At 33.9% G+C, this 26124-nt stretch overlaps 1 protein-coding gene across 1 annotated transcript in view; it reads right to left on the bottom strand.

Moving 5' to 3' along the window:
* Window positions 1-17340, bottom strand: part of MSH2 (mutS homolog 2) — a 67379-nt gene extending 50039 nt beyond the window's left edge. The window contains exons 1-6 of the mRNA XM_031950444.1: window positions 17043-17340; window positions 12477-12631; window positions 6897-7175; window positions 6011-6157; window positions 1826-1975; window positions 1083-1216 (exon numbers count right to left, since the gene is read on the bottom strand). Coding sequence (XP_031806304.1) covers window positions 1083-1216; window positions 1826-1975; window positions 6011-6157; window positions 6897-7175; window positions 12477-12631; window positions 17043-17253 — 1076 coding nt within the window. The 5' untranslated portion in view covers window positions 17254-17340. The remainder of the gene's footprint in view (window positions 1-1082; window positions 1217-1825; window positions 1976-6010; window positions 6158-6896; window positions 7176-12476; window positions 12632-17042) is intronic.
* Between the last annotated feature and the right edge of the window lie 8784 nt (window positions 17341-26124).

The raw sequence follows: 26124 nt of genomic DNA, 5'->3' as shown, positions 1-26124 counted from the left end.
ACTTTAGTGGCTGAATGGAAGATGGATTATATTGGGGAGACACTGAAGCAGGAAGATCTAGCAGCAGATTATTGCAAAAATCCAGGAATTAAGTGATAAATGCCTACATTTCGTTGGCAGCAGTGTTAGTCTGAACCAAATAATAATACACTAACAAAAACCCATTTCATAGCTTCTTTTTAATGCCTTAAAAAGCACTGTCAATCATTAATTAACCCTATTTATTGACAACTAACTGACTTTTAAAATTGGCTACTAAAAGTTTTAAAACAGCATAAAGGAAAGGAGTCAAAACTTCTATAGCAAATAGTTAAGAATATTGTACATTCCATAAAACTTCTAAAGAAAAATTAATAACAAAAATTAGCACAAATAACACATTTTATAATAAACTTCTAGATAATAGCTACTTTAAAATCTAAAGTTTAATAAACTCCTTGGGCCTAAAAGAAGTTAAGTGCCTCAGAAAGAATAAGAACATGGAAGAAAAGTGCCAAGTTTAATAATTAATAATAGATCTCAAATGTTACTTTATTTCACTAAGAATGACTATGAATATTAGAAATTTTAAACCTTATATACTGTCAATTAATTCCTAAGCTTTGCTACCTACAGCTTGAAGAAAATTATTTGGAACTTCTATAGCAAATATTTTAATGGCTAACATTTTTTTTAGTAGTGTATGCTCAAATCTGAAACATCCAAGCACCATAAGCCCTATAAAAACAGGAAGCTATTTTTAAAAAAATCATTTTTTCAACAAAGAAAACATTAGAAGGAAAAGACAAAAACAAATATTTGTACTTTTAGAGGTTAAACTTATAAGTAAACATTATTTCCATAGCTACTTGCTCAAAATATCAGAAGGCACCATAGCTTTCAAACAAAAGTACTACAACAGATTTTCAATTTTATCCACTTTCTTATCAATACTTTTTTTTAGCCATAAGTTTATAATGATCTATTATCACTCAACTACATAATTACCTTCTAATAAAGGCTATTTAATTTTAACAAAGCAAGAGTATCGTTTATGGTAGAGTCAGTCTCCATTAGATCACTACAAATATACATTTATGTACCTTTCCTCTATCCGGTTCTTATCGAGTAGTGGCTGCTTAATCCATTGATTAAGCAGTCTTTGGCCTTGAGGTGTTTTGCATTTATTCAACAAGGCAGCAAGAGACTGAGTACCACTTTTGTCTTCAGCAGAGCCCTAATAAAGAAGGAAAAACAGGAAATTACAGGCTCATCAGCATTTCTTACTAAGTCAAAATTAGTAATTAAAAATTTTATTTTTAAAATGATTTTAAGGGTAGAAAAATAAAGTAAAATCAAAATTTTTTGCATGTATCTCAATCAATAATATTAACGGCACAATTATACATTAAAACATACTATAATTCTAAATATTTAAGAATATCATATCCTTTTAATATAATATGATGCCATCACTCAAATCCTATCACAATTTCTTATTGTGTTATGGAAATTACCCTTATATTTTTTAGTATGCTTTGATCATTTCTGAAAAAGAATTCCCCTCCCACCCACTGACTGTGTCCTTGAAGGCTATCCTTTCAAATTGAAATCTACTAACAAGTCTTCAAATTCTGTTAAAGGCTTCAGGATACCAAATGAGAGACCAGACTACCCGAGATTTGAGAGGGTCATCACAAATGGGCCCCCCTTACATGTGGCTTTTTCACCACAACAGCTCTTAAAAATCATAAATCACAAAAAAAGATTTTCACAATATCTGTCCAAATTGATTAAAATTACCAATTCTCAAAATAGCACTTTTGATCCCAAGCATTTTTTTTACCTGAAAAAGGTTAAGAGCGCTGACAGCTGCATTATCCAACTTCATATATTGACTGAGATCAAAAGTAGTCAGTTCAAATTGTCCAAAGTTTGTATCATCTGATAAAAGTTCTAAATACTTAATAACAGCTGACAATGATGAAACTGCAATCTAAGATTAAAAGAGTTATAAATTAAGATTTCTGTAACACAAAAAAAAATTAAAAGTAAAAGTCATAAGAAATAGAATAATTTATCAGGGGAATAAATTAGGTTCATAAGACCTAATAGTAAATGACTATAGTAATCTAGTGCTTAATAAATCCAAAAACTCTAGCATCTAGGACAAAAACTCACTATTTGACAAAAACTGCTGAGAAAATTGGAAAATAGTTTGGCAGAAACTAGGTACTGACCAACACCTACCACCCCATACCAAGATAAGGTTGAAATGAATTCATGATTTACAAATAAAGGGTGATACTATAAACAAATTAGGAAAATAAGGCATAGTCTAGATTTGTGGAGAAGGAAGGAATTTGTGGTCAAAGAACTAGAGAATACTATGAAATATAAAATAGATCATTTTGATTATGTTAAATTAAGAAGTTTTGTACAAACAAAACCAATGCAGCCAAGATTAGAAGGGAAGCAAAAAATTAGGAAAAAATTTTTATATCCAAGGTTTCTGATAAAGGCTTCATTTCTAAAATATAGAATAAAGAGAATTGATTCAAATTTTTAAGAATACAAGCCATTATCCAACTGATAAGTGGTCAAAGGATATAAACAATTTTCAGATGAAGAAATCAAAGTCATTTCTAATCATATAAAAAAATGCTCTAAATCACTATTGATTAGAGAAATGCAAATTAAGACAACACTGATGTACCCCGCTTCGCACTTCTCAAATTGGCTACAATGACAGAAAAAGATGATAAATGTTGGAGAAGATCTAAGAAAACTGGCACACTAACATGCACACTAACATACACACATACACACACACACACACACACACACACAAACTCTTTGAGTATCTCTATTAGGTCTGTATTGCAAAGAGATCCCAAAAAAGGAATAAAGGACCCACATGTGCAAAAATGTTTGTAGCAGCCCTCTTTTATGTTGGAAAGAAACTGGAAGCTGAGTGGATGCCCATCAGTTGGGGAATGGCTGCATAAGTTATGGTATATGAATGTAATGGATCTTCTATAAGAAAAAAATCAGCATTTCAGATTTCAGAGAAGTCTAAAGAAATTGACAAGAACTGATCCTAAGTGAAGTGAACAGAATCAAAAGAACATTGTAAACAGCAAAAGCAAGATTATATGATGAACAATTCTGATGGATATTGTTCTTTTCAACAATGAGGTGATTAGGGCCAATTCTAATAGACTAGTGATAAAAAGAGCCATCTGCATTTAGAGAAAGGACTGTGGGGACTGAGTGAGGATCACATGGTATTTTCATTTTTGTTACCATTGTTGTTTGCTTGCTTGTTAGTTTGTTTTTCCTAATTTTTTTTCCCTTTTGATCTGATTTTTCTTGTGTGACATGATAAATGTGGAAATAGGTTTAGAAAAATTGCACATATTTACCCTATATTGGATTACTTGCTGTCTAGAGGAGGGGGAAGAAAAGGACATCCCAAATATTTATAGTGTTACTTTTTGTAGTAGCAAAGAACTAGAAACAAAACATATCTTTGAATTGAGGAATGACTAAACAAATTATGCTATCTGCTTTTTCTGTGGTAGGAAAGAATTAGAAATTGAGGGAATATCCATCAATTGGGGAACGACTGAACAAGTTGTGGTATATGAATGTAATCGAATACTACTATGCTATAAGAAATGACGAGTAAGCAGATTTCAGGAAAAACCTGGACTTAAACGAACTAATACTGAGTAAAGTGAACACAATCAGAAGAACATTATACAGAGTAACAACTCTGTGCAATAATCAACTCATGGACTTAATTCTCTACAGCAATACAATGATCCAAGACAATTCCAAAAGACTCTTGATGGAAAGTGCTATCTACATTTAGAGAAAGAACTATGAAGTCTGACTGCAGACCTAAGCATACTATTTTTTCATGTTTTTTTTTTTTTTTTTTTTTTTTTTTTTTTTAGTTTTTGCCTCTTTGTAGTATTCCCCTCTCATTCTGTTTCTTCTTTCTTCCACAATGACTAATGTGGAAATGTTTAACATAATTATACAAGTATAATCTATATCATAGTGCTCGCTATGTTGGGGGAAGGAGAAAAATTTAGTACTCAAATTTATGTATCAAATTATAATACATGAATGGTATGTAACATTCCTGCAGCAAAAGAAATGATGAAAAGAATACAAAGAAATACAGCAGGGCATACCTGAATTGATATAAATAAAAGTAACTAGAATCAAGAAAACAAATGAAAAGTCTGATTCCACCCAAAAGGCATGAGAAGGTTCCTCCCTCTTTTATTTGTATAGACTGGAGATTAAAGATCTGGTGAATGTTGAATTTTTTTCTCTAATTTTTTTTTTTTTTTTTTGGCAAGGCAATTGTAACTTACCAAGGATCATGCTGACAGTGAGTGTTAAGTATCTGAGGCCACTCAGGTCCTCCTGACTCCAGGCCTAGCTGCTCTTTGTTTATTCACTATCATAAAGGATGCCTTTCTGGGTACATCAGTGGGATGGATATATTAAAAATAAAACCCAAAATTGTAAATGAAGTACTTTTAAAAATGATTTTCCTTGGTGCCCCTCTAATCCAAAACAACTGTCAGGTAAAAGAAATACAACTGATCAAGACTACTAACAGCAAAATTCTAATTGCATCCCAAACACCTATACTGTTGCTAATCTAGTATAATGTAAAAACAAATGTTTAAAAGAAATGAAAATACAGACAACAATCTAACATTTGGCTTTGAAGCAAATAGTTAAATCATAATTCCACATTTAAGAATGAAGGAGATATTAAAAAAAAAAGATAAGAAAAAGTATGATAAATAAAAAAAATCAAGAAAAATAAGCAGTGACATTGTGTATGTTTTCGAAACAGAAGACAATAGTGCTACAACAATAGCTTAAATCTCTTCAAAATATTTTAATCAAAGCAAGATATTTGTTGGTACAACTTGAGCAGCTGCTCATCTTACTACCATTTGTTGTGATTGCATTTCAGTGATGAGTCATTTCAGTCCTGTCCAATGATTCGTGACCCCATTTGGGGTTTTCTTGGCGGATACTAGAGTAGTTTGTCATTTCCTTCTCCAAGCCCATTTTACAGATGAGGAAACAGATTTAAGTGATTTGCCCAAAGTCACATGGCTAATAAATGTCTTGAGGCTAATCTGAAATCAGAAAGATGAATCTTCCCGATTCCAAGCCCAATGCTCTATCCATTTTACCTAGCTACCCAATATTGCCCTTAAAAGTTGTTTTCTGCTTCCCTCATAAAACCATAATAAAAGTTAAATCGATAAGATTAATTCATAACAGGAGATCTCACTTGAAAAAAGGATCATATATAGAATGTTATACGTATTTGGCCACTATGTTACTGAACTGGTTATCTTTGCTTAACCAATTCTTTATTCCAAAGTAAAGACTCACTGGAAGTGAGAAGAAGCAGGAGCAGGGATGCTGTCTCTCTACAAATGAGCGTACTATGACAAAAGAGATGAACAAAATATTTTTTAAATGGACCAGACCCTAAGCATGCTGTAAATAGAAGAAATATTGTGGCTTGAAAAATTTTAATGGCTATAAAAGAAAGCACAGGGGCAGCTAGATAGGACAGTGTATACTCAGTACTCAGGTACTCCTGACTTCAGAACTGATGTTAGTGTATAGAACATCAGCCCTGAAATCAGGAGTACCTGAATTCAAATCCAGTCTCAGACATTTAATACTAGCTGTGTGACCCTGGGCAAACACTTAATCCCAATTGCCTTGCCAAAAAAAAAAAAAAAAAAAAAAAAAAGTAAAACTGCTATTTCCACATTAATTTTGTGGTGATACATAAATATCTACTTTTCTTTCTTTTCAAATACAAACTTATCCCAAAGACTCCCCAGTTCAATGATGACAGCAAATATTATTTGCAATTGATATAAAGTTAATGTACTATATTTCTTTCTAGTGAATCTTTCACTAGAAAAATAACACTGACTTAAAAATAAATCCATACATTTAATTTACATACCTGATTCTCCATCTCAGGCAATACAGCACTATTGACTTGATCTCCCTTTTTGCTTTTCAACAAACGATTGAGGTCCTGAATGATATCTTTTGCTGAAAAGTCAGTTTTCTTTCTCTCTGTGATCAGAATTCCTCCTCTCTCAATAACCTATTTTTAAAAATACAAATGTGTTCCCTTTTAATGATTTTACTGAAAAACAAAATTTGTCAACCTTTTGAAAACAAACTGATTATTTAATTTAAGCTTATAAAGTATCAATTAAATTATCCCAGTTATAATTGCTTTAATATAGTTAAGGTACTTCTCTTCCTTGCCTTAATTCTGTAATGAGTGGCATAATTATATAAAAACACAACCCAAAATGATTTCTCTCTTTTTTAGAAAAATCAGAGCTAAAATGTTCAGTTTTTAAAAAATATTTCAAAAAATGTTTTTATAAAACATAATTAGAGCAACCCAATGGCCCTTTTTTGTTCTGGGTTTTCTCTAAATGGTGCTCTTTTCTAAGAGTTTTAGATTTTTTTTGTTGTTGTTATACTTCATTAGTATTAAGTCATTTAGGAATTCTGCTCAACACAATGACCAATCACAATTCTAAAGGATTCATAATGAATCATGTTACCCACCTTCTATAGAAAGGTGACAAATTCAGAGTGCAGAACAAAGCATATTTTCTTTTCCTTTCTTTCCTTCTATCTGGATGGACAATGTTAATGTGAAAATATATTTTGAATAGCTATACATATTTGTAATGAGCTTTGGATTTTGTTGGGGGAAGAGGGGTCTTCAATTCTTGGGGGAGGGACGAGGGAAGAAAATTTGGAGCTGGAAATAAAATAAAATTGAATTTTAAAAAATTAGCATGAACTCTTTCCCCCTTTCTTACCTGTCTCAGTTTTCCCATGTCCCCAGCAGTTTCACCTCCAGGTAGCACACATTCCTTTGGGCCAATCTGAATCAGCAGAGCTTCTAGATTGGAGAATTGATCATTGTCTGGAAACTCACACAGTCCTAGTTTCCTCTGTATGGAGTCAACATACCCAACCCCAACTAATCTCTGGCCATCAACAATAGACAGCTTAACACCTACACCACCAACGGAACATGACATATCGCTGCTGCCAAAGAGAACTTCTTCAAACTGGGAAAGATTGCCTGGTGAAGCCTGAAAAACAAACAAAAAGAAAAGAAAATTACTAAAAAAACACTTCTTTTTAGAACCAATTAGCATAAACAAGATAAAATAACAAATTTTAATTACATACATGTAGATGAAAATCTTTTGTAAAAGCAAAGAAATCACCCCAAAAAGGAAGCAAACTGAGAAGGGAAAAAAAAAATCTTTGCCACAAATTACTGATAATGGTACATAGCTAAATTATGTTAAATATTTTAGAAAAGCTATTTCCAAAGGGATACAGCATCCAAGGATATGAACAAACCATTCTCACAAGGACTGTAAAGTATAAAAAATTATATGAAAGACTGTTCCAAATCACTAGTAAGAGAAATACACACACACACACACACACACACACACACAGTCTCCAGTTCCACTTCAAGTCTAGAAAACTAGCAAAGATGACAAAGTTATGAATTTGTCTAACCTATTCTGGAAAAAAATGTAGAATTAGGTAAAGAAAATGATGGCTAGGACTATGTCCTTTCACGCAGGTTGAGGAATGGATTACCCCACCTCCCCACATACAACCAAGGATTATCAAAGATGAAAAGGAAAGAGAATTCTGAGATGATGCAGTGGATCAGATCTCCAGATGTCCCCCACAAGCAAAGCAATATGAGACCTCAAGCCCAATGTAGACCCATGAAAAACAAATAAGATTGGGGACAGAACAGAACATAAAACAATTCTAGGAAATACCTCCAGGCTAGCTCCCCTTAAACAGCAAGCCAGCTTTTACCTTCAAAACAGTGTTTAGAGTCAGGGGGGTGAGTCTGGGAAGATTGAAGGAACCTCTGCTCATTAGGAACACCATGCCCAGCTGTGCTGCTGAGACTCTGTAAGAAGAAAAGGAACCAGCACCCATCCATTGAGTGCTGGAGGGTACTTATAAGGGTCAAGTTCTTGGTTTGGGGTTCCAAGCAGAGGAGAGAAGTGAAGCCAGACAGATACCATCCCTTCCCCCACCCAAGGACTAGAGGTGATTACAGAAACAAGCACTTACTTTAAAAACTAAACAAGAGCAGGTAAAACCCAACCATATAAAGTTACTATAGGAATTGGGAAGATCAGTGTTCACCTACAGAGGAGAATATTGAAATAAAAAAGGCCTTTCCTGCTCCTTTAAAAAATCAAATGAGGGGCAGCAAGATGATGAAGTGGATAGAGTGCTGGCTGTGAATTCAAGAGGGCCCTAGTTCAAAATCTAGCCTCAGACATTTAACACATCATAACTGTGTGACCCTGGGCAAGTCACTTAACCCCAATTGCCTCCCCCCAAAAATCAAATAAGGACTAAAGAAAAACTAAAAATAAATAAATAAACCAACAAATAAATAAATAAGAATTAGCCAAGAAAAATAAGATTATGAAAGGACAGTCAACCAAGGAAATTCAGTCTTAAGAAAGAAAGAAATTCTTTGGAAATTAGAATTGGACAGCCTCCAGGTTTTAGCAGCAGCTACTGTAAAAGAACGAATACTCCTAAAATGCTATATATATATATTGACAATCAAAAGAACTAGGATTGCAACTGGAAAACATTATTATCCAGCAAACTAATCATAATATTGAATGAAAAAAATACATTTAATAAATTGTTAGATTTTCAGGATTTTGTGAATGGAAAATTTAACATATAAAGAGTCAACATCAAAGACTAATTTCAAGGAACTTAGTAAGAACAATCTGCTTATCTCTAAGACTGTCATTAGTAATTGGTTAAAGAAAAAAAAAAAAAAAAAAGGGTAAAGCACTCTCCCAAAGCTAAATAGAAATAGGAGGAACAGGATTAGGCAGGGTATAGAAGGATATATGGATTAAAGGGAATAAAATAAAGTAGGTAGAGTAATGGGAAGGGGCGGGTAGGAGAGGGTGGCACAGGATAAGGTGAGTTAGAGGAAGGTATTTGAATTAATTAGAATGAGATAAAGAGGGAAAAAAAGGAGTGGGGGAGGTTGGGGTGGTGTGGAAGTTAAATGATAGCAAGGGAAGTTAACAGGTAGAAGTAAAATAGCAGAGTTACCAGAGATAGGAAATAGGAGATATATACAAACACAATAACAATGACCAGAAGTAAAATTTATTAGTAAGAAAAAAAAAAAAGTAGGGGTAGTAATTACTGATCTCAAAGTCAAACTTTAAAAAATTCAATTAAGAGAGAAATCTACATTATGTGTCAGCCATGTTAAAACAATATTGTGTATGTATATGTAGATATGTATGGTGTGCAGGTACATCTATATATGCATACATATGTTTTGCGTGTATACACATGTGTTTGTGTGTGTGTGCGTTATCCATGTGCTTAAATATAGCCATCCTTAACTGTAGCCTCTTGGGGGAGGCAAGGGCAGAGGTCCACAGAGAGGGAAATAAAATTAAAAGTGCACAACAGAGAACAAAAGAAAACCCTGAAAGGAGAAACGAAAAGATGGACAATTATGAATACAATGTCTTCTATTGTATATGCTTTCTTGAAATGGGCACATACAATTTTTTTTTTGTTTTTTCTTACTTAGCATTTATGTTTTAAATAAGTAAATACACATTAATTTTTTTTAAAAAAGAAAAGAAAGATACATCAAAACAGCATTTTTTGTGGTAGCAAAAAACTAAAAATAAAGGAAATGTAAATAGATTGAGGAATGACTAAACAAGCTATGGGATCCACATGAAATGGAAAATGCACATTTATATATACTGATTCAAAGAGAAAAAAAGAAAAATAAGGAAAATAATACATCCAATGACATCTAATAATCGCAAATGTATGCTATAAAATTATCTTGGCCTGGATTAATGCCAAAGAAAAATACAAGAATGCAGAAGCCGAGAACTATTAATGTAGAACATTAAATATGATATTAGATTTTGTTGATATCATTAGTTAATTTTTTTTACAAAACTTTTCGTTGTTATAATTTGCTAAAAAGAATGGTTCTCTGAGAGAGGAAGAAAAGGCATATTAGGAAATTCAAGTGATATAAATACAGAAGACATAATTTTTCAAATCATATGAACAAAAGCATAAATGTTAACTAAGACCAACTCCGACAACTTTACTAATGAAATGTCTAATGTACTCAAAGTATCAATCATATTATTTTAAGACATGCTTTCATAATTTTGGTTAAGTTTTTCAGGAAAATATTCTACCCTCTTCATGATGGGGTTCCTTACTTTCCTACTGAAATGATTCAAGTCCTAGTGACAAATCCTATAAGAGAAAATATTTTAAAATATTAGTAGAATAAATTCATTAAATACCTGCTGCTTGCCAAGCAACTCTACAACTGCTTTTGAACAAGTTTAAATAAAGATTAAGGAAAACAGAATATTGAAAATTCTTACTTGAAGCACTTGAAAAACTTCATCAAAATTTATTATTAAAATATCAGAACATAATCAAAATTTTAGAACTAGAAGAACTTTATAAACCAAATCCAATACTCCAGGAGAAGGAAACTACATCAGCGGCATGTTAAATGACTTGCCCAGTGTCACAGGTCACAGGTGGTTACTGAGAAGACTACTAGAAGAACCACTATGAGAGGTCTAGAATCGGAAAATACCCCTTTTCTGATTGCTTCATGTGGATAAGTATGCTCTTTCAGACAAAATCCTTGAAAATATAAAAATGATTCCAACTTCTCCCAAAAAAACTTTTATTAGACTATCAATGAAAGGGATCTTGGCAGTAATTTACAACTTAATAATTTAACAGAAGGCAGTAGACAAATGAGGGTTTGTCTCTGTATGTGTATATACACATATAGTTTCTTTCCTGCCCTGGTAGAGCGAGTTTCCTCACTGGAGAATTTCCACAATAATGAAATCACAGCTCAGGGATGTTCTCCCCTGAAAAATAATTGCATAACAAGAGAACTATTCGGTTCTGCACACATATATTGTATCTAGGATATACTGTGACATATTTAACATGTATAGGATTGTATGCCATCTGGGGGCGGGGATGGAGGGAGGGAGGGGAAAAATCGGAATAGAAGTGAATACAAGGGATAATGTTGTAAAAAATTACCCAGGCATGGGTTCTGTCAATAAAAAGTTATAATTATAAAATAAATAATAAATAAATAAATGAATTCAGATTAACTAGTTAGTTAAAAAAAAAAAAAAAGAAAGAAAAATAATTGCATAATAATTGCAAATCCACCCTCCCTGCCTCTCATTTAAAAAAATTATTATCAATGGGACGATATGCGAAAGTCATTTAAAATCTCCAAGTCTCCATTTATTTCACAAATTGTTGTAGACAAAATATTTTATAAACAGGACTATATATGGAATTTTTTTTTTAAAAATTTAATTTTTACTATTAGTATTGCAGAGAAATTCTATAAAGCTTTCATTATATAAAGTTAAGTTTCAGGGAATGTTATATAATCCTTAAAATATCCAAATTCATGTTACAATGAAATTCTAATATAATTATAGGTAATTTGCATTAAAATATGCTTCAAGAGTAACTTTGTAGCTGAGTCTAATTTTAGTCTATTTACTATGCAACTAAAAAAACCCATAGGATGTCACAAACACATCTTTTTTAATTGCTAGACACTATGTGGTAGTCAGTGAGAATCAAGGCTATTACTACTTCCTCACTCAAAGCTGAACTCTTATAACTCACCTCCTCTTTTTAACAAGTGACCACAGTAACTAAGTTAAGCTTTTACAAAATGACTTTATGAGGACAAATAATTCCAATATTCCAAGAGAAATAGTGAGTATTCTGAGACCTAAGTGAAAAATAAACAAATAGGTCATTTAATAAAATTGTTGTTCAAATGATAGTCAAGTCCAACTCTTCATGACTCTGTGGACCATACTATTCTTGAGCTTTCTTGACAAAGATATGGGAGTCATTTGCTATGTCCTTTCCCATCCCAATCAAATAAGTTACAGTAAACCTAACATTTCCACTCTAAGTACACAGATCGTCATACATGGCAGTTTAGACAGAAGCCAACTTTATGAATTCTTGACTTAGAAATGACCCTTATTTAGGAACTGAGATTCATCTTCCCACTGGCATAAATGCAGGTACTGTTTCATTTCCCAAGTGTCTGTCTTTTCACAGACAATACTTTGCTGAAAATTCTTTCCCTTTCCCCTCTCCTTTCCACCACTACCTCTATTGCTATGGTCTGGCACGGTCTACAGAAAAACTGAACCACTGTTGCCACAGAAAATATAGGTACAGGTAGCAGCCCTATAATTGTGAGATTTTTTTCTTTCTACTTTTCTGTGCAAGAAAAAAATTACCTTGAATGCCACATGCCAATCATTCTCCTTGGTGGCCTTACTCCCAGCTTTATTCTTATAAACTTCAACTCTATACTGACGAACCAAGAGGAGGTCTTTTGCAAAAGATTCAAAATTCATTTTACTAAGAACAACACTTTCCAGTTTTTTTGAACCTAAAGAAAAAAAGAGAAATAAGAATACTTTTAGGTTAAGTTGGAATTGTATACGGACAAAATGCTGAAAGAAAAAAAGCTCAAGTCCTCACAAATCAAAATAATAAAGATTTGAAATTTCAAGTTGCATTACTTCGAAAACAAATATAATCAGACAAAAAGTATTTAGCATGATTTATAAAAATTCTTAGCCTACATTCTATAAATTGTTAACCTTATTCTTCTGCCACATGTAAAACTCATCCCACTTGACAGACCAAAAAGCCATCATTTCAATTGTAAATGCCTTCATCTGGCACATATATCACCGTTCTTCCAAGCTGCAGTGGCCATTAAAAAATCCAATATGGCATCACAAATTTTCTGGAGATGAACTACTTGCTGATATTCAACAGTCGTCTGTCTGAAGGGCCCATAATGGAACTAGGAATTACATGACAATAGGATTATTTGCTAGGGTTTGCAATCAATGGAATAGCTTGGAAGAATCCAGGCACTTCTATGCCACAATAAGCATTTATTAAGTATTTATTATGTGCCATACACTGTGGTAAATGCCCAGCTATACAAAGAAAGGCAGTTTCCACAGTCTTAAAGAACTCATCATCTAATGGGGGAGACAGCATGCAAACACTTATGGAAAACAAGTTATATACAAGATAAACTGGAGATGACAGAGGAACTGAGAAAGGCTTTCAGTCAAAAGTCAAATTCTAGATAGGACACAGAAATGGTTAGAGAATAGAATATTTTGGGCACAGGGACAGAAATTTCTGGAATCAAAAGTAAGTCTTAAAATCAATCCTCATAAGTAGGTCCCATAAATGAAATTAATCCAATAGTTGCTTTTTTTAGAAAACCATGATAAACTCTATTACTCCCTAAAACACTTGAAATAACAAACTTACTATAAGAAAAATAGTTCATAAGAAAATCTACGATATACTAATGTATCTGAGCGAAGAGATAGAGGCAAAAAAACTTGTGAAATTGCCACCCATCTTTTAATCTGATACATTATAGTGAATGTCTCATCAACTAGGGCTGGACAGATCTTTGGTACACATATATAATGATACTTGAAGCAGGAAAGCTAAATAATGGAGACTTTCAGAAGAGATCAGAGATAGAAAGGTCATTAGAAATCTAATTCAATTCCCTTATTTTATAAATGGGGGTCAAAAAAGGTTTCATGAATGCCTAATATCACATGGCTAACTAGGGACCTTATAAATTAACTGAGGTTGAACTAAACAAAATGTGGCTCATTGGTATAATGTAACATTTTGTACCATAATCCAAAGGAAGAATTCAGAAAATCAGGAAAAAACATTACTGATACAAAATGATAAGTATCAGAAAAATATGTAAAACAAAAATAAGAAAATGAAATCCAAAATTCTATAAAATATAATGACTAATAATGATTCTAGAGAAGACTTGAAAAAATACAGTTCCATCCCCACTTTGCAGAGACAGAGAACTATGGGTATAAGACATGGTTAATGAGGTGGTTGTTTTTCTTGAATTGCTTCTTCTACCACTTTTTGTTAAAGGTATAGCCTGATGGAAAGAAGAAAAAATATGCTCAGAAATTAATTTGTTGTAACAATATAAAGCATTAATAAAGCTTCAAAAAATAAATAAATTCATTTTGGAAACAAAATATTCATAAAATTAATGGTATAGTGAAAGAACTGCACACATGTATCTTTTTTTGGGTGGGAGGGAAATGGCCTGAGGACCGGTCTGTAAAATGAGTTAGAGAAAGAAATGGCAGTTTGTGTGTCTTCGCCAAAACCTCAACTCTTGGGACCACTGCTAAGCCCTTACTGGGTCTTTATTAAAATGCATTCTTCACACAGTGAAGGAGACCAGTGTCTCCCTTCTAAGTTTTCAGATAAAACAAATGATCTACTTAGCATTTAAAGTCTTTTACAACCTGGCCCCAATCAAGTTTTACAACATTCTTACACACTACCCGTTTTCTGGGGTTTTTCTAGATTTTCATAATTTAATGTCGTTCCCCCCCCCCCCCCCCAGGCAATTGGGTTAAGTGACTTGCCCAGGATCATACAGCTAGGATGTGTTAACTGTCAACACCAAATTTGAACTCAGGTCCTCCTGACTTCAGGGCTGATACTCTATCCACTGTGCCACCTACTGCCCCAGTTAATAAAGTTTTAATTTAAAAAAGGGGGGGAGGGTCAGTACCCCTTCATATTCAGCCATTATCATCCAATTTCTAGTCTTCAGTTAACCATGTTTATAATACCTATGTAATACCTACTAAATACTTCATAGTCAAGATGTAACTTTTCAACAAAGAATGAACTAATTTAAGCATTTCCCCATTAACATGTTGAAAGAACTACACTTCAGTTTGCTGTTATCTGACACAATTGGAGTTTCATAATCATCTTTAAATTACAAATTCTTAATTGTTTAAGTTACCAAAACAGCCCAGTCATTCCATCTTATATTTGTGGTTACTAAATAACTGTGCAACACTGATAACAGTATGGAGTAGTACTTAAAAGAGCAAGCTTCAAAATCAAGCATTAATCCAGAAAAGTGTTTAACCTCAGTGCTCCAAGCAACTTTATAAAACATTAAGTTTCAAGCTATGGCCTATTAGAATCAAAAAAGTAAATTTCCCTGCTTGGAATTTCTACAATGAAATCTGAGCCCAGGCCAAAATAACAATAATAAAGTAAGTACAGCATTCAACAAACATTTATTCAGAGCGCCTTGTACCTGGTGGATTCAGATGATAACAAAGATTAAAGAACAAAGACATTGCTCACAGTAGCTGAGGTCTGACTGAAAGAATTAAAGGAAAAATATAGACAGTCTTCTAAGAAAACTCTAGGAGTAAATAAATAGCATGAGGATTCAGAGAAAAACTGAGGCGTTTAAACTGAAGGGAATAAGAGACTGATGAAAAACCAGCTATGCTGTAAATTTTGATAAGCTTATTAAGCTTATCCTAGTCTACAATGAAACCGACTTCACTGCAGAACTATTTGGACAGCTACAAGAAGCTATAATATGTAAAAATATTTATTCTTCACTCCTAAACTAATACCAAACAATACACGCCAATACTATCTACAGAATATCAATACTATTTAGAGAATACTATACTACCAAATTTCCTCTAAGACTAGTATTTAGATGTAGAACTTAGAGAATAGAGTACCAGATGAAACCAGAAAGACCTAAATTCAAATCTGGTCTCAGGCATTTAACTAGCTTTGTGAATCTGGGAGAGTCACTTATCTCTAGACTCAGTTTCCTCGCTGGTAAAAATGAAGATAATAATTCTGCAGGATGTTGTGGTTGGGATAAGATATTTGTAAAGCACTATTTATATGTTTGGTGTAATAAAGTTGATACTTGGAAACTAGATGAATTACTAAAAAATATTTTTATTAATAATAATACATTTTTTAAATTAAAAAACTGTTTAAACTTTCAGCTAACCACTTTTAAAAAAAGGGGAGCAAAATTGTAACGGTACAAACCATTAGTGTAATCAAAAAGAGATGAATCTGAGATGAAGATTTTAGAGATAGTAGGTACTTGGAAAAAAAAAATTTTGACAATTCTGAAGGATTTCATCTAACCCACTCATTTTACGATAAGAAACTCGAGATTCAATAAAGTTAAGTAATTTATGCAATCAATACAAGAAGCAAAGCAGTAAGAACCTCATTTGAGTTAGAACTAATTCCTTCCACTCAACTGACTGACCATTTTCCAAATCCTAAATCAGTCCGATAAAAGATGTTTCTTTCTGCAAAATGAAGGGATTGGATGGAATGATCGTCAAGGTCTGAGTTCTAAAATTCTATAATTAAAAAAAAAAAAAAGCACGGGACGATGATTTCACTTATTCCACACGCATCTGCCCGCTCCCTTTTCTGAAACCCGGCATTCAGATTTAGCGCTTTAAGGTGCGGAGTGAGCAGAGCCCCCTCGGAAGCGGCAGGAAAGACCCGGAGGGCAGGCGATCTCGCCGATTTTTGCATATCCCCTCCCCCTCAGCGTAGTTCTGGGCTGTACACACACAAAAAAAAAAAAAAAAAAAAAAAAAAAAAAAAAAAAAGGAGGGAATTTGGTAGAGGATCTGGGTTCAAAACTCGACAAGTCCAGCTGTGCGGGGGCCTTTCCGGAAAAATAGGACGGGAAGATGGGAGGGGACGGAATGACTCCCCGCCTGCCGGGGGGGAATGCAAAGAGGTGACTCTTAGAAGGGGCGTGTTCCCCGCGCCAGGAGCCGGGGGCTGCGCTCGGAGAAGGAAGCTAGGCCCGGCGAGCATTTTCTCCGCAGTCCCCGGACCCCCGTCCCCATCCCCCAGGCCAGGCAAGGGAAGGCACTCCCGACCTCCTGCCCAATGGCCCTTACCAGACACCCCGATATACTTGATGACCGCCTGGGTCTTGAACACTTCCCGGGCGGCCAACAGCGCGTCATCGCCGTGCGCGGTGTAGTAATCGCCCCTGTCGAAGATGCGCACGGTGGTGAGCGGCTTCGCCGGCATAGACTGGAAGAAGCGGACGAAGCTACACTCAGCCTGGCTGTCCATGACCAGCGCTTCCTTCGGCTGCACCGCCATGTTGGAATCTCCCGCCAGCAGCAGCCGGCGACCCCGCTTGACCCCGCGCCGGCCCGCCTCTTTCCCGCCTTCCTCGATGCTTTAACCTGGCGGTCCAATCAGAATCTAACTCTGCCCGACGGGGGGCGGGGAGGACGCGGCTAGAAGCCACCAATCCCAAGCCGCTCAGAAGCTGCGGCTCGGGGACGCGCGCCGCTCCTAGATCAAAGCCTGAGGCAGGGGACGGAGCTTCTGCTCGGTGCGGAGCGTCGGCTACCCTTCCCCTTCCTCTCCCGTGACCTTTCCCCGGGACCGGAAGTGGGGTGGACTGCCCCGCTTCCAGGCTTCCTGCGGGAAATCGGAGCGATTCCCCGCGGTGGCGCGCTGGGCTCTTCTTTGGGGGACCGTCCTATCGACGCATTCTAGTCAACTTATCTAGACAGATCCAAGTCAGTAAGCTCCGAGTTCAAATTCTGCCCAGGATGCTCGTACAAGAGGGGAACTTTCTGTAGATGAAACCTCTCACGTATCCTGTAGCCACCGTGATTTTTGCCTTGGTTAGGATCCCCCCGGTGGCCGCGCAGTGCGGCGGAATCGCTTCTGCTTAGTCGGCAAATCACTGCAGAATCTCTGCCAAGAAAAGGCCACGGACAGTAGTGGTGTTCTGGGGTCCCCAGAATCATAAAGCGCCAGAGATGACCGAACGACAGCTGCTAGGTCGGCAGTAACAACTTGGGTTTATTACATTTCACTCAGAAGGTAATCATCAACTATTAGAGGGGAAACAGTGATATGAAAGTGGGAGTTGTCCTCTGGTACACAAAAAAGTTAAAAAAAATTAAAATTAAAAATAAATAAATAAATAATTTTTATGAATAAATAATAAATAAAAAATTTTATAAATAAATAATAAATAAAATATTTATAAATAAATAATAAATAAAAAATTTTATGAATAAATAATAAAATATTTATAAATAAATAATAAATTAAGAATTTTTTATAAATAAATAATAAATAAAATTTTTATAAACAAATAAATAAAGATTTTATAAATAAATAATAAATAAAATATTTATAAATAAATAATAAATTTAAAAAATTTATAAATAAATAATAAATAAATAAATAAAATTTTTTATAAATAAATAAAATTTTTTTAAAATTTTTAAAAATTTTAAAAATTTTAAAAAAAAGGAAAAAAAATAAAAACAAAAAAGTTAACAGAGGAAACAGGCCTTTAAGCATATGACCTTCCATCTGGTTATTCCTTTCTTTGGAAAAAGATTCTTGCATTCATCACAATCACCAAGTCTAGATTAGAGGGAGTTCCCACTATCTAATCTACCCCTATAACTTAAAAGAGGAGTGGTCATCTTACTTTTTGCTTAAAGACCTTTACCACTATACCCTATTAGCAAGCCATTCTGCTTTGTGACAATCTTTGTGTATTAAAGTTTTCATTATATTGAGACTAAAATTTCCTTTTTGGGGGGCAGCCTACGTGGTGCAATAATAGAGCACTGGCCCTGAAATCAGGAGGACCCGAGTTTAAATCTGGCCTCAGACTCTTAATGCTTCTAGCTGTGTGATCCTGAACAAGTCATTTAATCCTAACTGCCTTACATAAAAAAATTAAAGTAAAAAATTTTCCTTTTTTTCAAAGCAAGTGAACAAGTATTTAATAAGTATAATAAAGACTTTTTATTTTTACCCTCTTTATTATACCCTCTGTACTCCAGGAGCAGAGCTCAGCTTTAAAAGTAATGAAATAGGTATTTAAAAAAAAAAAAAAAAAAAAAGAAAGAAAAAAAAAAGCCTTAACTATAGAAAGCTAATAGAGTAAAAGGAAAGATCAAAACACCAACTTAGAAGAAGACAATGCCTAGTATGAAACCTCAAAGGGAATATGAATTATTCTCAAGCCCAAAGCTCTCAAAAAGTACTTTAAAAGTCAAATAAGTGAGGTAGAAGAAAAATTAGGAAAAGAAATGAGAGATGTGCAAGTCAACAGCTTGGAAAAGAAAGGACAAAAATTGATTGAAGAAAACAACTCCTTCAAAAGTAGAATTACCCAAATGGAAAAGAAGGTACAAAAGCTAACTGAAGAAAATCACAACTTAAAAACTAGAATTGGATAAATAGGAGATAATAGCTCCATGAGATATTAAGAATCAATCAAACAAAATTTTTAAAATGCAAAAAAAAGAAGAAAATATGAAATGCCAATTTGGAAAAACAACTCACTTGGAAAAATAGATCCAGGAGAGATCATGAAAGCCATGATCAAAAAAAGACCCTGGACAGCATCTTTCAAGAAATCATCATGCAAAACTGCCTTGATATCCCTGAATCACAGAATAAAATAGTCATTGAAAGAATCCATCACATGGCTCTTTTCAGCAATGAGATGATTCAGGCCAATTCTAATAGATTTATGATGGAGAGAGACATTTACATCCAGAAAGAGGATTCTGTGGACTATATTTTACTATATAGCTATTATATAGTAATATATATAATATATATAGTATGGTGAATCTTAGAAGGGGCGTGTCCCCAGGGCCAGGAGACAGGGGATGCACTCAGAAAATATAGTATTTTCACCTTTTTTTGTTGTTTGCTTGCTTGTTTTTTTCTTTCTCATTTTTTTCCCTTCTTGATTTGATTTTTGTTGTGCAGTATGATAAATGTGGAAATATGTTTAGAAGAATTGCACATTTAACTTATATTGCATTATTTGCTATTTGGGGGAAGAAGGGTAAGAGGGAAAAAAATTTGGAACACAAGATTTTGTAAGTGTGAATGTTGAAAACTATCTTTGCATGTATTTTGAAAACAAAAAGCTATTATTAAAAAAGAAAGAAGATATCAGTCATCAGTCACTTCTTGAAATAAATCATAAGATGAAAACTCCAAGGAATATTGTAGTTAAATTACAGAATTACTAGGTCAAAGAGAAAATAATGTGAGTAGCCAGAAAGAAACAATTCAAATATCAATGAGTCACAGTCAAAATTAATCAGGACGTAGCAGCAAAGATGTAGATGTAGATCCTTCTACATTAAAGGATGAGAGGGCCTGGAATATGATATTCTGGAAGGCAAAGGAGCTTGAATAACAACCAAGAATTAACTACTCAGCAAAATTGAGTATAATCTTTCAGGGGAAAAGATGGACATTCAATGAAATAGGGGACTTTGATAATTTCTCATGAAAATTCATGAGAATTAACAGAAAATTCAATCTTTGAATATAAAACTCAAAAGAAGCATAAAAAGATAATAAGAAATAATAACATGTTATTTAAAGGTTAAATTGTTTATATCCCTACATAGGAAGATGATATTTGTAACTCCTGATAACTGTATCTTTATTAGGACAGTTAGAAGAGGTATACATAGACAGATGTTATGGGGGTAAATTGGCTTTAATATGATGATATTTTTAAAAAGGGGGGTAGAAAAAGGATTATACTGAGAGGAGAGGGAAAGAAAGGCAAAAATAGGATAAACTACATCATAGGAAGAGGCACAAAAGACCTGTTACAGTAGAGGGAAAGAAAGGAAGGGGATAAGGATTGTTTGAACATTAATCTCTTGGCTCAAAGAAGGAATAACATACAATCTCAAGCAGATTTCAGAAAAATGTAGCAGGACATGAAGTACTGCTCAGTGAAGTGAGCAGAAGGGAGAACATTTACACAATAACAGCAACATTGTATGTATGTATTGATAGACTTTGCTCTACTCAGCCATATGATGATCTTAGACAATTACAAAAGACTCATGAGGGAAAATGTTTTTCTCAGAGAAAAAAACTATGGAATCTGTATGCAGATTGAAGCACACTATTTTTACTTTTGTTTTTTGGGGCGAAGGGTGTGGTTTTTCCCTTTTTTGATTCTTTCACAATATGACTAATGTAGAAATATGTTTAATATCATTGTACATGTATAACCTATATCAGTTTGTTTCCCATCTTGGTGACAGGAGTAGGAAGGAAGGGAGAAAAAAATGGAAGTCAAACTCATAAAAAATGTTGAAAACCAATAAATAAGTTTTTTTTTTTTTTTTAAAAGAGAATGTGAGCCACTCCAGTATCTTTAACAAGAAAACCACAAAATGGAATCACAAAGAATCAGACAAGACTGAAACAACTGAATAATAAAAATATACAAAGAAAAAAATTCCTGCTGTCAATGAGATCACAGTGTAGGGAGAGACAATAAACTATTCCAACAACTATGTACATATTTATAATGTAAATGATTCATGAAGAAAGGCATCAGCACTAAGGAGGATGTCCATTCATCATCCCTAGTTCAATTCAATTCCATTAACATTTATTAACACAACTGGACAACAGTATTTTTAGAACTCGCATGAAAAATTTTGTATTTATATCTACCAAATTTCATCTTTGTTTTTGTTCAGTCATGTCCCATTCTTCATGGTCTCATTTGGGGTTTTCTGGCAAAGATACTGGAGTAGTTTAGATGAGGAAACTGAGGCTTAAGTGACTTCTCCAGGATAATAGCCAGTATTTGAGATAAGATTTGAACACAGGAAGATGAATCTTCCTGATGCCAGGCCCACCACTATATTCACTGTGCTACTTAAGTTACCCCCATCATCCTATCTGTCATCTAACATGTTAGATAAAATGCTTATGTTAGTTTTGTTATGATTTAAGTATATAAAGCTTAATTCTATTTTAGTTTAAGACTTCTAATTCCCCTTTAGAAAAATCTGTTGAATCATGAAAGGGTTGTAGAGAGGATGAGAGAGGCCAATAAACTCATTTATTTAACAGCTATTTATTAGTCATCTATATCATGTCCTCAGGCACTTTGTTGAAGACACATAAGCATAAAATATGGGCTTTGCTTTCCAGGGGTTCTAAATTTAGGGTCCATGTACCACCACAGAGTATGTGGATAGATTTCAAGGATTCCCATGAACTAGGATGGGAAAATGTTGTCTTTTTTCATTATAGTTGGTTTGCCTTCTAATCCCATGGTTGTTTTTTTTTTTTTACACATTTAAAAATATTATTCTGAGATGGAGTTCATCAGCAGACTGCTGATGGAATTCATGACACAAGAAGAACACTTGGCTTAAGGCAGATTTTAGAAAAACTTGGAAAGACTTAACATAAACTGATATTGAATAAAATGAGCAGAATTAGAATATTATACACAGTAATAGCAACATTGTTCATCTATCAGTTAAGATCCAAGACAATTCCAAAAGAATTCCATTCCAAAAGACTCATGATAGAAAATGCTATCCACAACAGAGAAAAAACTGGTGGAGTCCTGATGCAGATCACAGCATACTATCTTCACTTTCTTTGGGTGTGTGTGTGTGTGTGTGTGTGTTTTCTTTTTGTTCTGATTCTTCTTTCACAACATGACTGATGTGGAAATACATTTAACATGATTGTACCTGTATAACTTAGATTGCTTGCTGTTTTGAAGAGGGAAAAGGGAGAAAAAATCGGAACTCAAAATCTTAAAATAAATGGATTTTGAAAATTTTGCATAATTTGAAAAAAATAAAATATTTTTTTACATAAAAACACTTGGCTTAGAATTTATCATCTGTAGTCATCATTATCACAGCACTTAAGTGTTTACTATGTATCAAGCACTATGCCAAGTACTGTAGCTACAAAGAAGCAAAAAACAGTCTGCCCTCAAAGAATTCACATTCCATTGAGAGAGAGAGCATAAAAATGACTGTTTATATATACAAGATATGTAAATTTTAATAAGAAGTAATCTGAGAGGGAAGGTATTATCAATGAAAAGGAAGACCAAAGGATTTGGGCTTCCTTGAGAAGGAAGGCAGGAGATAGTGATGAAGAGGATGAGCATTCTAGGTGTGGGAGATTATTAGTGAAAAGGCAGAATTAAGTGTGTGAAACAGCAAAAGGTCGATGTTGTTGGATTATATAATACAGAAAGAGTAGTAGTAAATTGGAGGACAATTGGGAAGAAGGGGACAGGTTGTGAAGGTTTTTAAAAGCTGAACAAAAGATTGTATATTTTATCCTAAAAGCAATAGGGAACCACTGAATTAATATGACTTTATTAGCTAACAGGAGATGAAATAATCAGATTGATTCTGTGCTTTTAAAAAATTGATCCTATTTATAATTGATTTTGTCCAGTAATTGTCCAATTTATAATACTTTGTGCCTAAACTTAATTCAGAAACTTAGCTGACCTGTAATGAGTTTAAATTAAGTTTAAAAAGTTAAATTCTTTTAAGTTTAAAAATTCAGTTCTCTTGTTAATCACTGTTTTATTCGTGTGTCAAGAAAATCTATTACTCTTTTTTTTATTAAAGCTTTTTTTTATTTTCAAAATTTATATATGCATAGATAATTTTCAGCATTCAGTCTTGCAAAACCTTGTGTTCCAATTTTTTTTCCTGGCCTTTCTCCCACCCCCTCCCTCATACAGCAAGCAATCCAATATATGTTAAACATGTGCAATTCTTCTATACATATTCCCACAAAAACCTATTAGTCTTGAAGGAGACAAATGGACATCAGGGAATTTGATCTAGTAATTTTATACCACTGAGTATCCTTCAAGGATGTCTGGTTTCTTATTTAAAGAAGTCCAGTTTTCTATCTCTGTCCTTGCAGATACATTTGTACTGAAACAATGAGCATTTCTTAGTCACACAAGGGAAGCAGGAGGTTACTTCTAATTTCCATTCCCAATGTCCTTAAAATTATATTTTCTTTCATCTATTATGTTAGTCTTTCTATTTTCTGTACTCTCCAAAGTATGAAAGACCCTATAGTGGGATCTTAGCTTTGCTGAGGAAGTTGAGATCCTATTTATTGATAAATTCATACTTCATTAATAAATTGATCATATAGCTTCTGAGACCGAGATGCTACTAAGTATGGATCATTTCTCTGCTTCTTGTGCTAATTTTAGCTTAACAATTAACAATAGCTTAACAAAAAGAAAACAGAGGTTCTCTACCAGCCAACACCACACCATCCATACATGGAGCTATCAGTTATAGCAAATGGAGAATTTGAATGAAGTTTATTTACTTTGGCAGTATGCTTTCTAGACAGGTACACAATGATGATAAAATTGGTACATACATTGTCAGGTCAGTGTTTGGGAGGCTCTGAAGGAAAGTGTAGGAGAGAAGAGGTATTAGGCTGTCTACCAAACTGAAGGTCTACAGATTCGTTGTGCTGACTTCATTTTTGTATACCTACGAAACCTAAACAGTATACAAGAGCTATGGCAGGAAACTGAATTGCTTCATTTGATTTATCTTAGGAAGATTCTGAAGATCACCTGGTAAGATAAGGTACTAGGTACGGAGGTCCTTTCTCAAGCTACTGCCCAAGCATTCATACTCTCCTACAGAGAGTGCAATTCCAATTGGCTGCACACATTGTTCAAATGCCAAATATGTGATTGTTTAAAATAATAGTTTATGGAGAACTCATACAAGGCAAGTGCTCATATGAAGGTCAGAAGAAGTAATAGAAGGTTACTCTCAAAATCTCTCTTTAGAATCCTGGTAGAGATTGTGAGACATGGCATGTGAGACACGTAAGAGAGCAATTTCACTCTGAATTCTCTTTGAGAATGAACGACAACAACCACTGGACCAACACATTAATTATGCTTGAAACTTAGTGCCCTAGGCTACCTTAATTTTAAAAAATGTTACAGAGAATAAACTGGAACGGGCAGAGACTTGAGGCAAGAAGAACAACCATCAGGCTATTTTAGTCCAGGTATGAGGTGATGAAGGCATGTAGCCCAATTGGTGGCTGTATAAGTGGAGATGTATAGGAAAGATGTGATAAAGATAAAAATGATAAGACTTGGTATCAGATTGGACATATGAGGCTGAATGTGTTTAAAGTTTTGTGGATGACACCTAGATTGTGAGTCTGGGAACATAGGACAATAATGGTTACCTTAGTAGTAATAGAGAAGTGGTGAGGAAGGAAAGTTTGGGGAAAAGAGATGAGTCTGTTTTAGACTTGTTGAGTTTGAAATATCAATGATTCATGAATGTGAAGATGTCTAATAGGCAGTTGGTGATATTTGATTAGCCAAAAGTAATTAAGGCTGGATAAAAAAAATCTGATAATAATCTGCAGAATTGATAATTCATTCTATGGGAGCTGATGAGAATATCAAGTAAGAATATTATTTTATTACATAGTGTGACACGGATTACATTGCCATAAAGTTTCAGGGAGATCAATGAGAATAAAAATAGTCAGAAAAACTTTCATGTAAAAATTGGCTCTTGAAGTGAATCTTGAAGGATGAGTAAGATTTTAAATAAACAGAAGGAATGAAAGAGAAAAGGTCAAAAACATTTATTAAAGTGCTATGTAACAAAATATTGGGCTAGGTACAAAAAGATATGTAAAGTATAGTCTTACAAAAGACTTTGAACTTGGTGGAATAGCAAAAAGCTTTGGACTCCTACAATGAATGTTTTCAAACAGGGATATCATGATAAAAGCAGTGTTTAAAGATGACTATTCTGCGTAGTTTAAATGGGAGGAAACAGAAGGTTGTAGTAATAAAGATGTAAATTACTAAAAAAAGTAAACTCTGGGATTATAGTTATGGTAAAGAAGAAATAAATACAAAAAAAAAAATTCACACATCCTATGCCAAGATAAAGTCAAAATGGATTCATGACTTAGACATAAAAGTTGATACCATAAGCAAATTAAGAGAGCAAGGTAAACTTTGGAGGGATTTATGGCCAAACAAGAAATAGAGAACATTATGAAATGCAAAATTATAATTTTGATTATATTAAAATTTTAGTTTTTTCACAAAATAAATGCAGCCAAGATTAGAAGAAAAGCAGA

This window comes from Sarcophilus harrisii, chromosome 2, assembly GCF_902635505.1.
Source record: "Sarcophilus harrisii chromosome 2, mSarHar1.11, whole genome shotgun sequence".
NCBI lineage: Eukaryota > Metazoa > Chordata > Mammalia > Dasyuromorphia > Dasyuridae > Sarcophilus > Sarcophilus harrisii.
The sequence above is the reverse complement of the archived record's forward strand: the minus strand, read 5'-3'. Positions and strand labels throughout refer to the sequence as shown.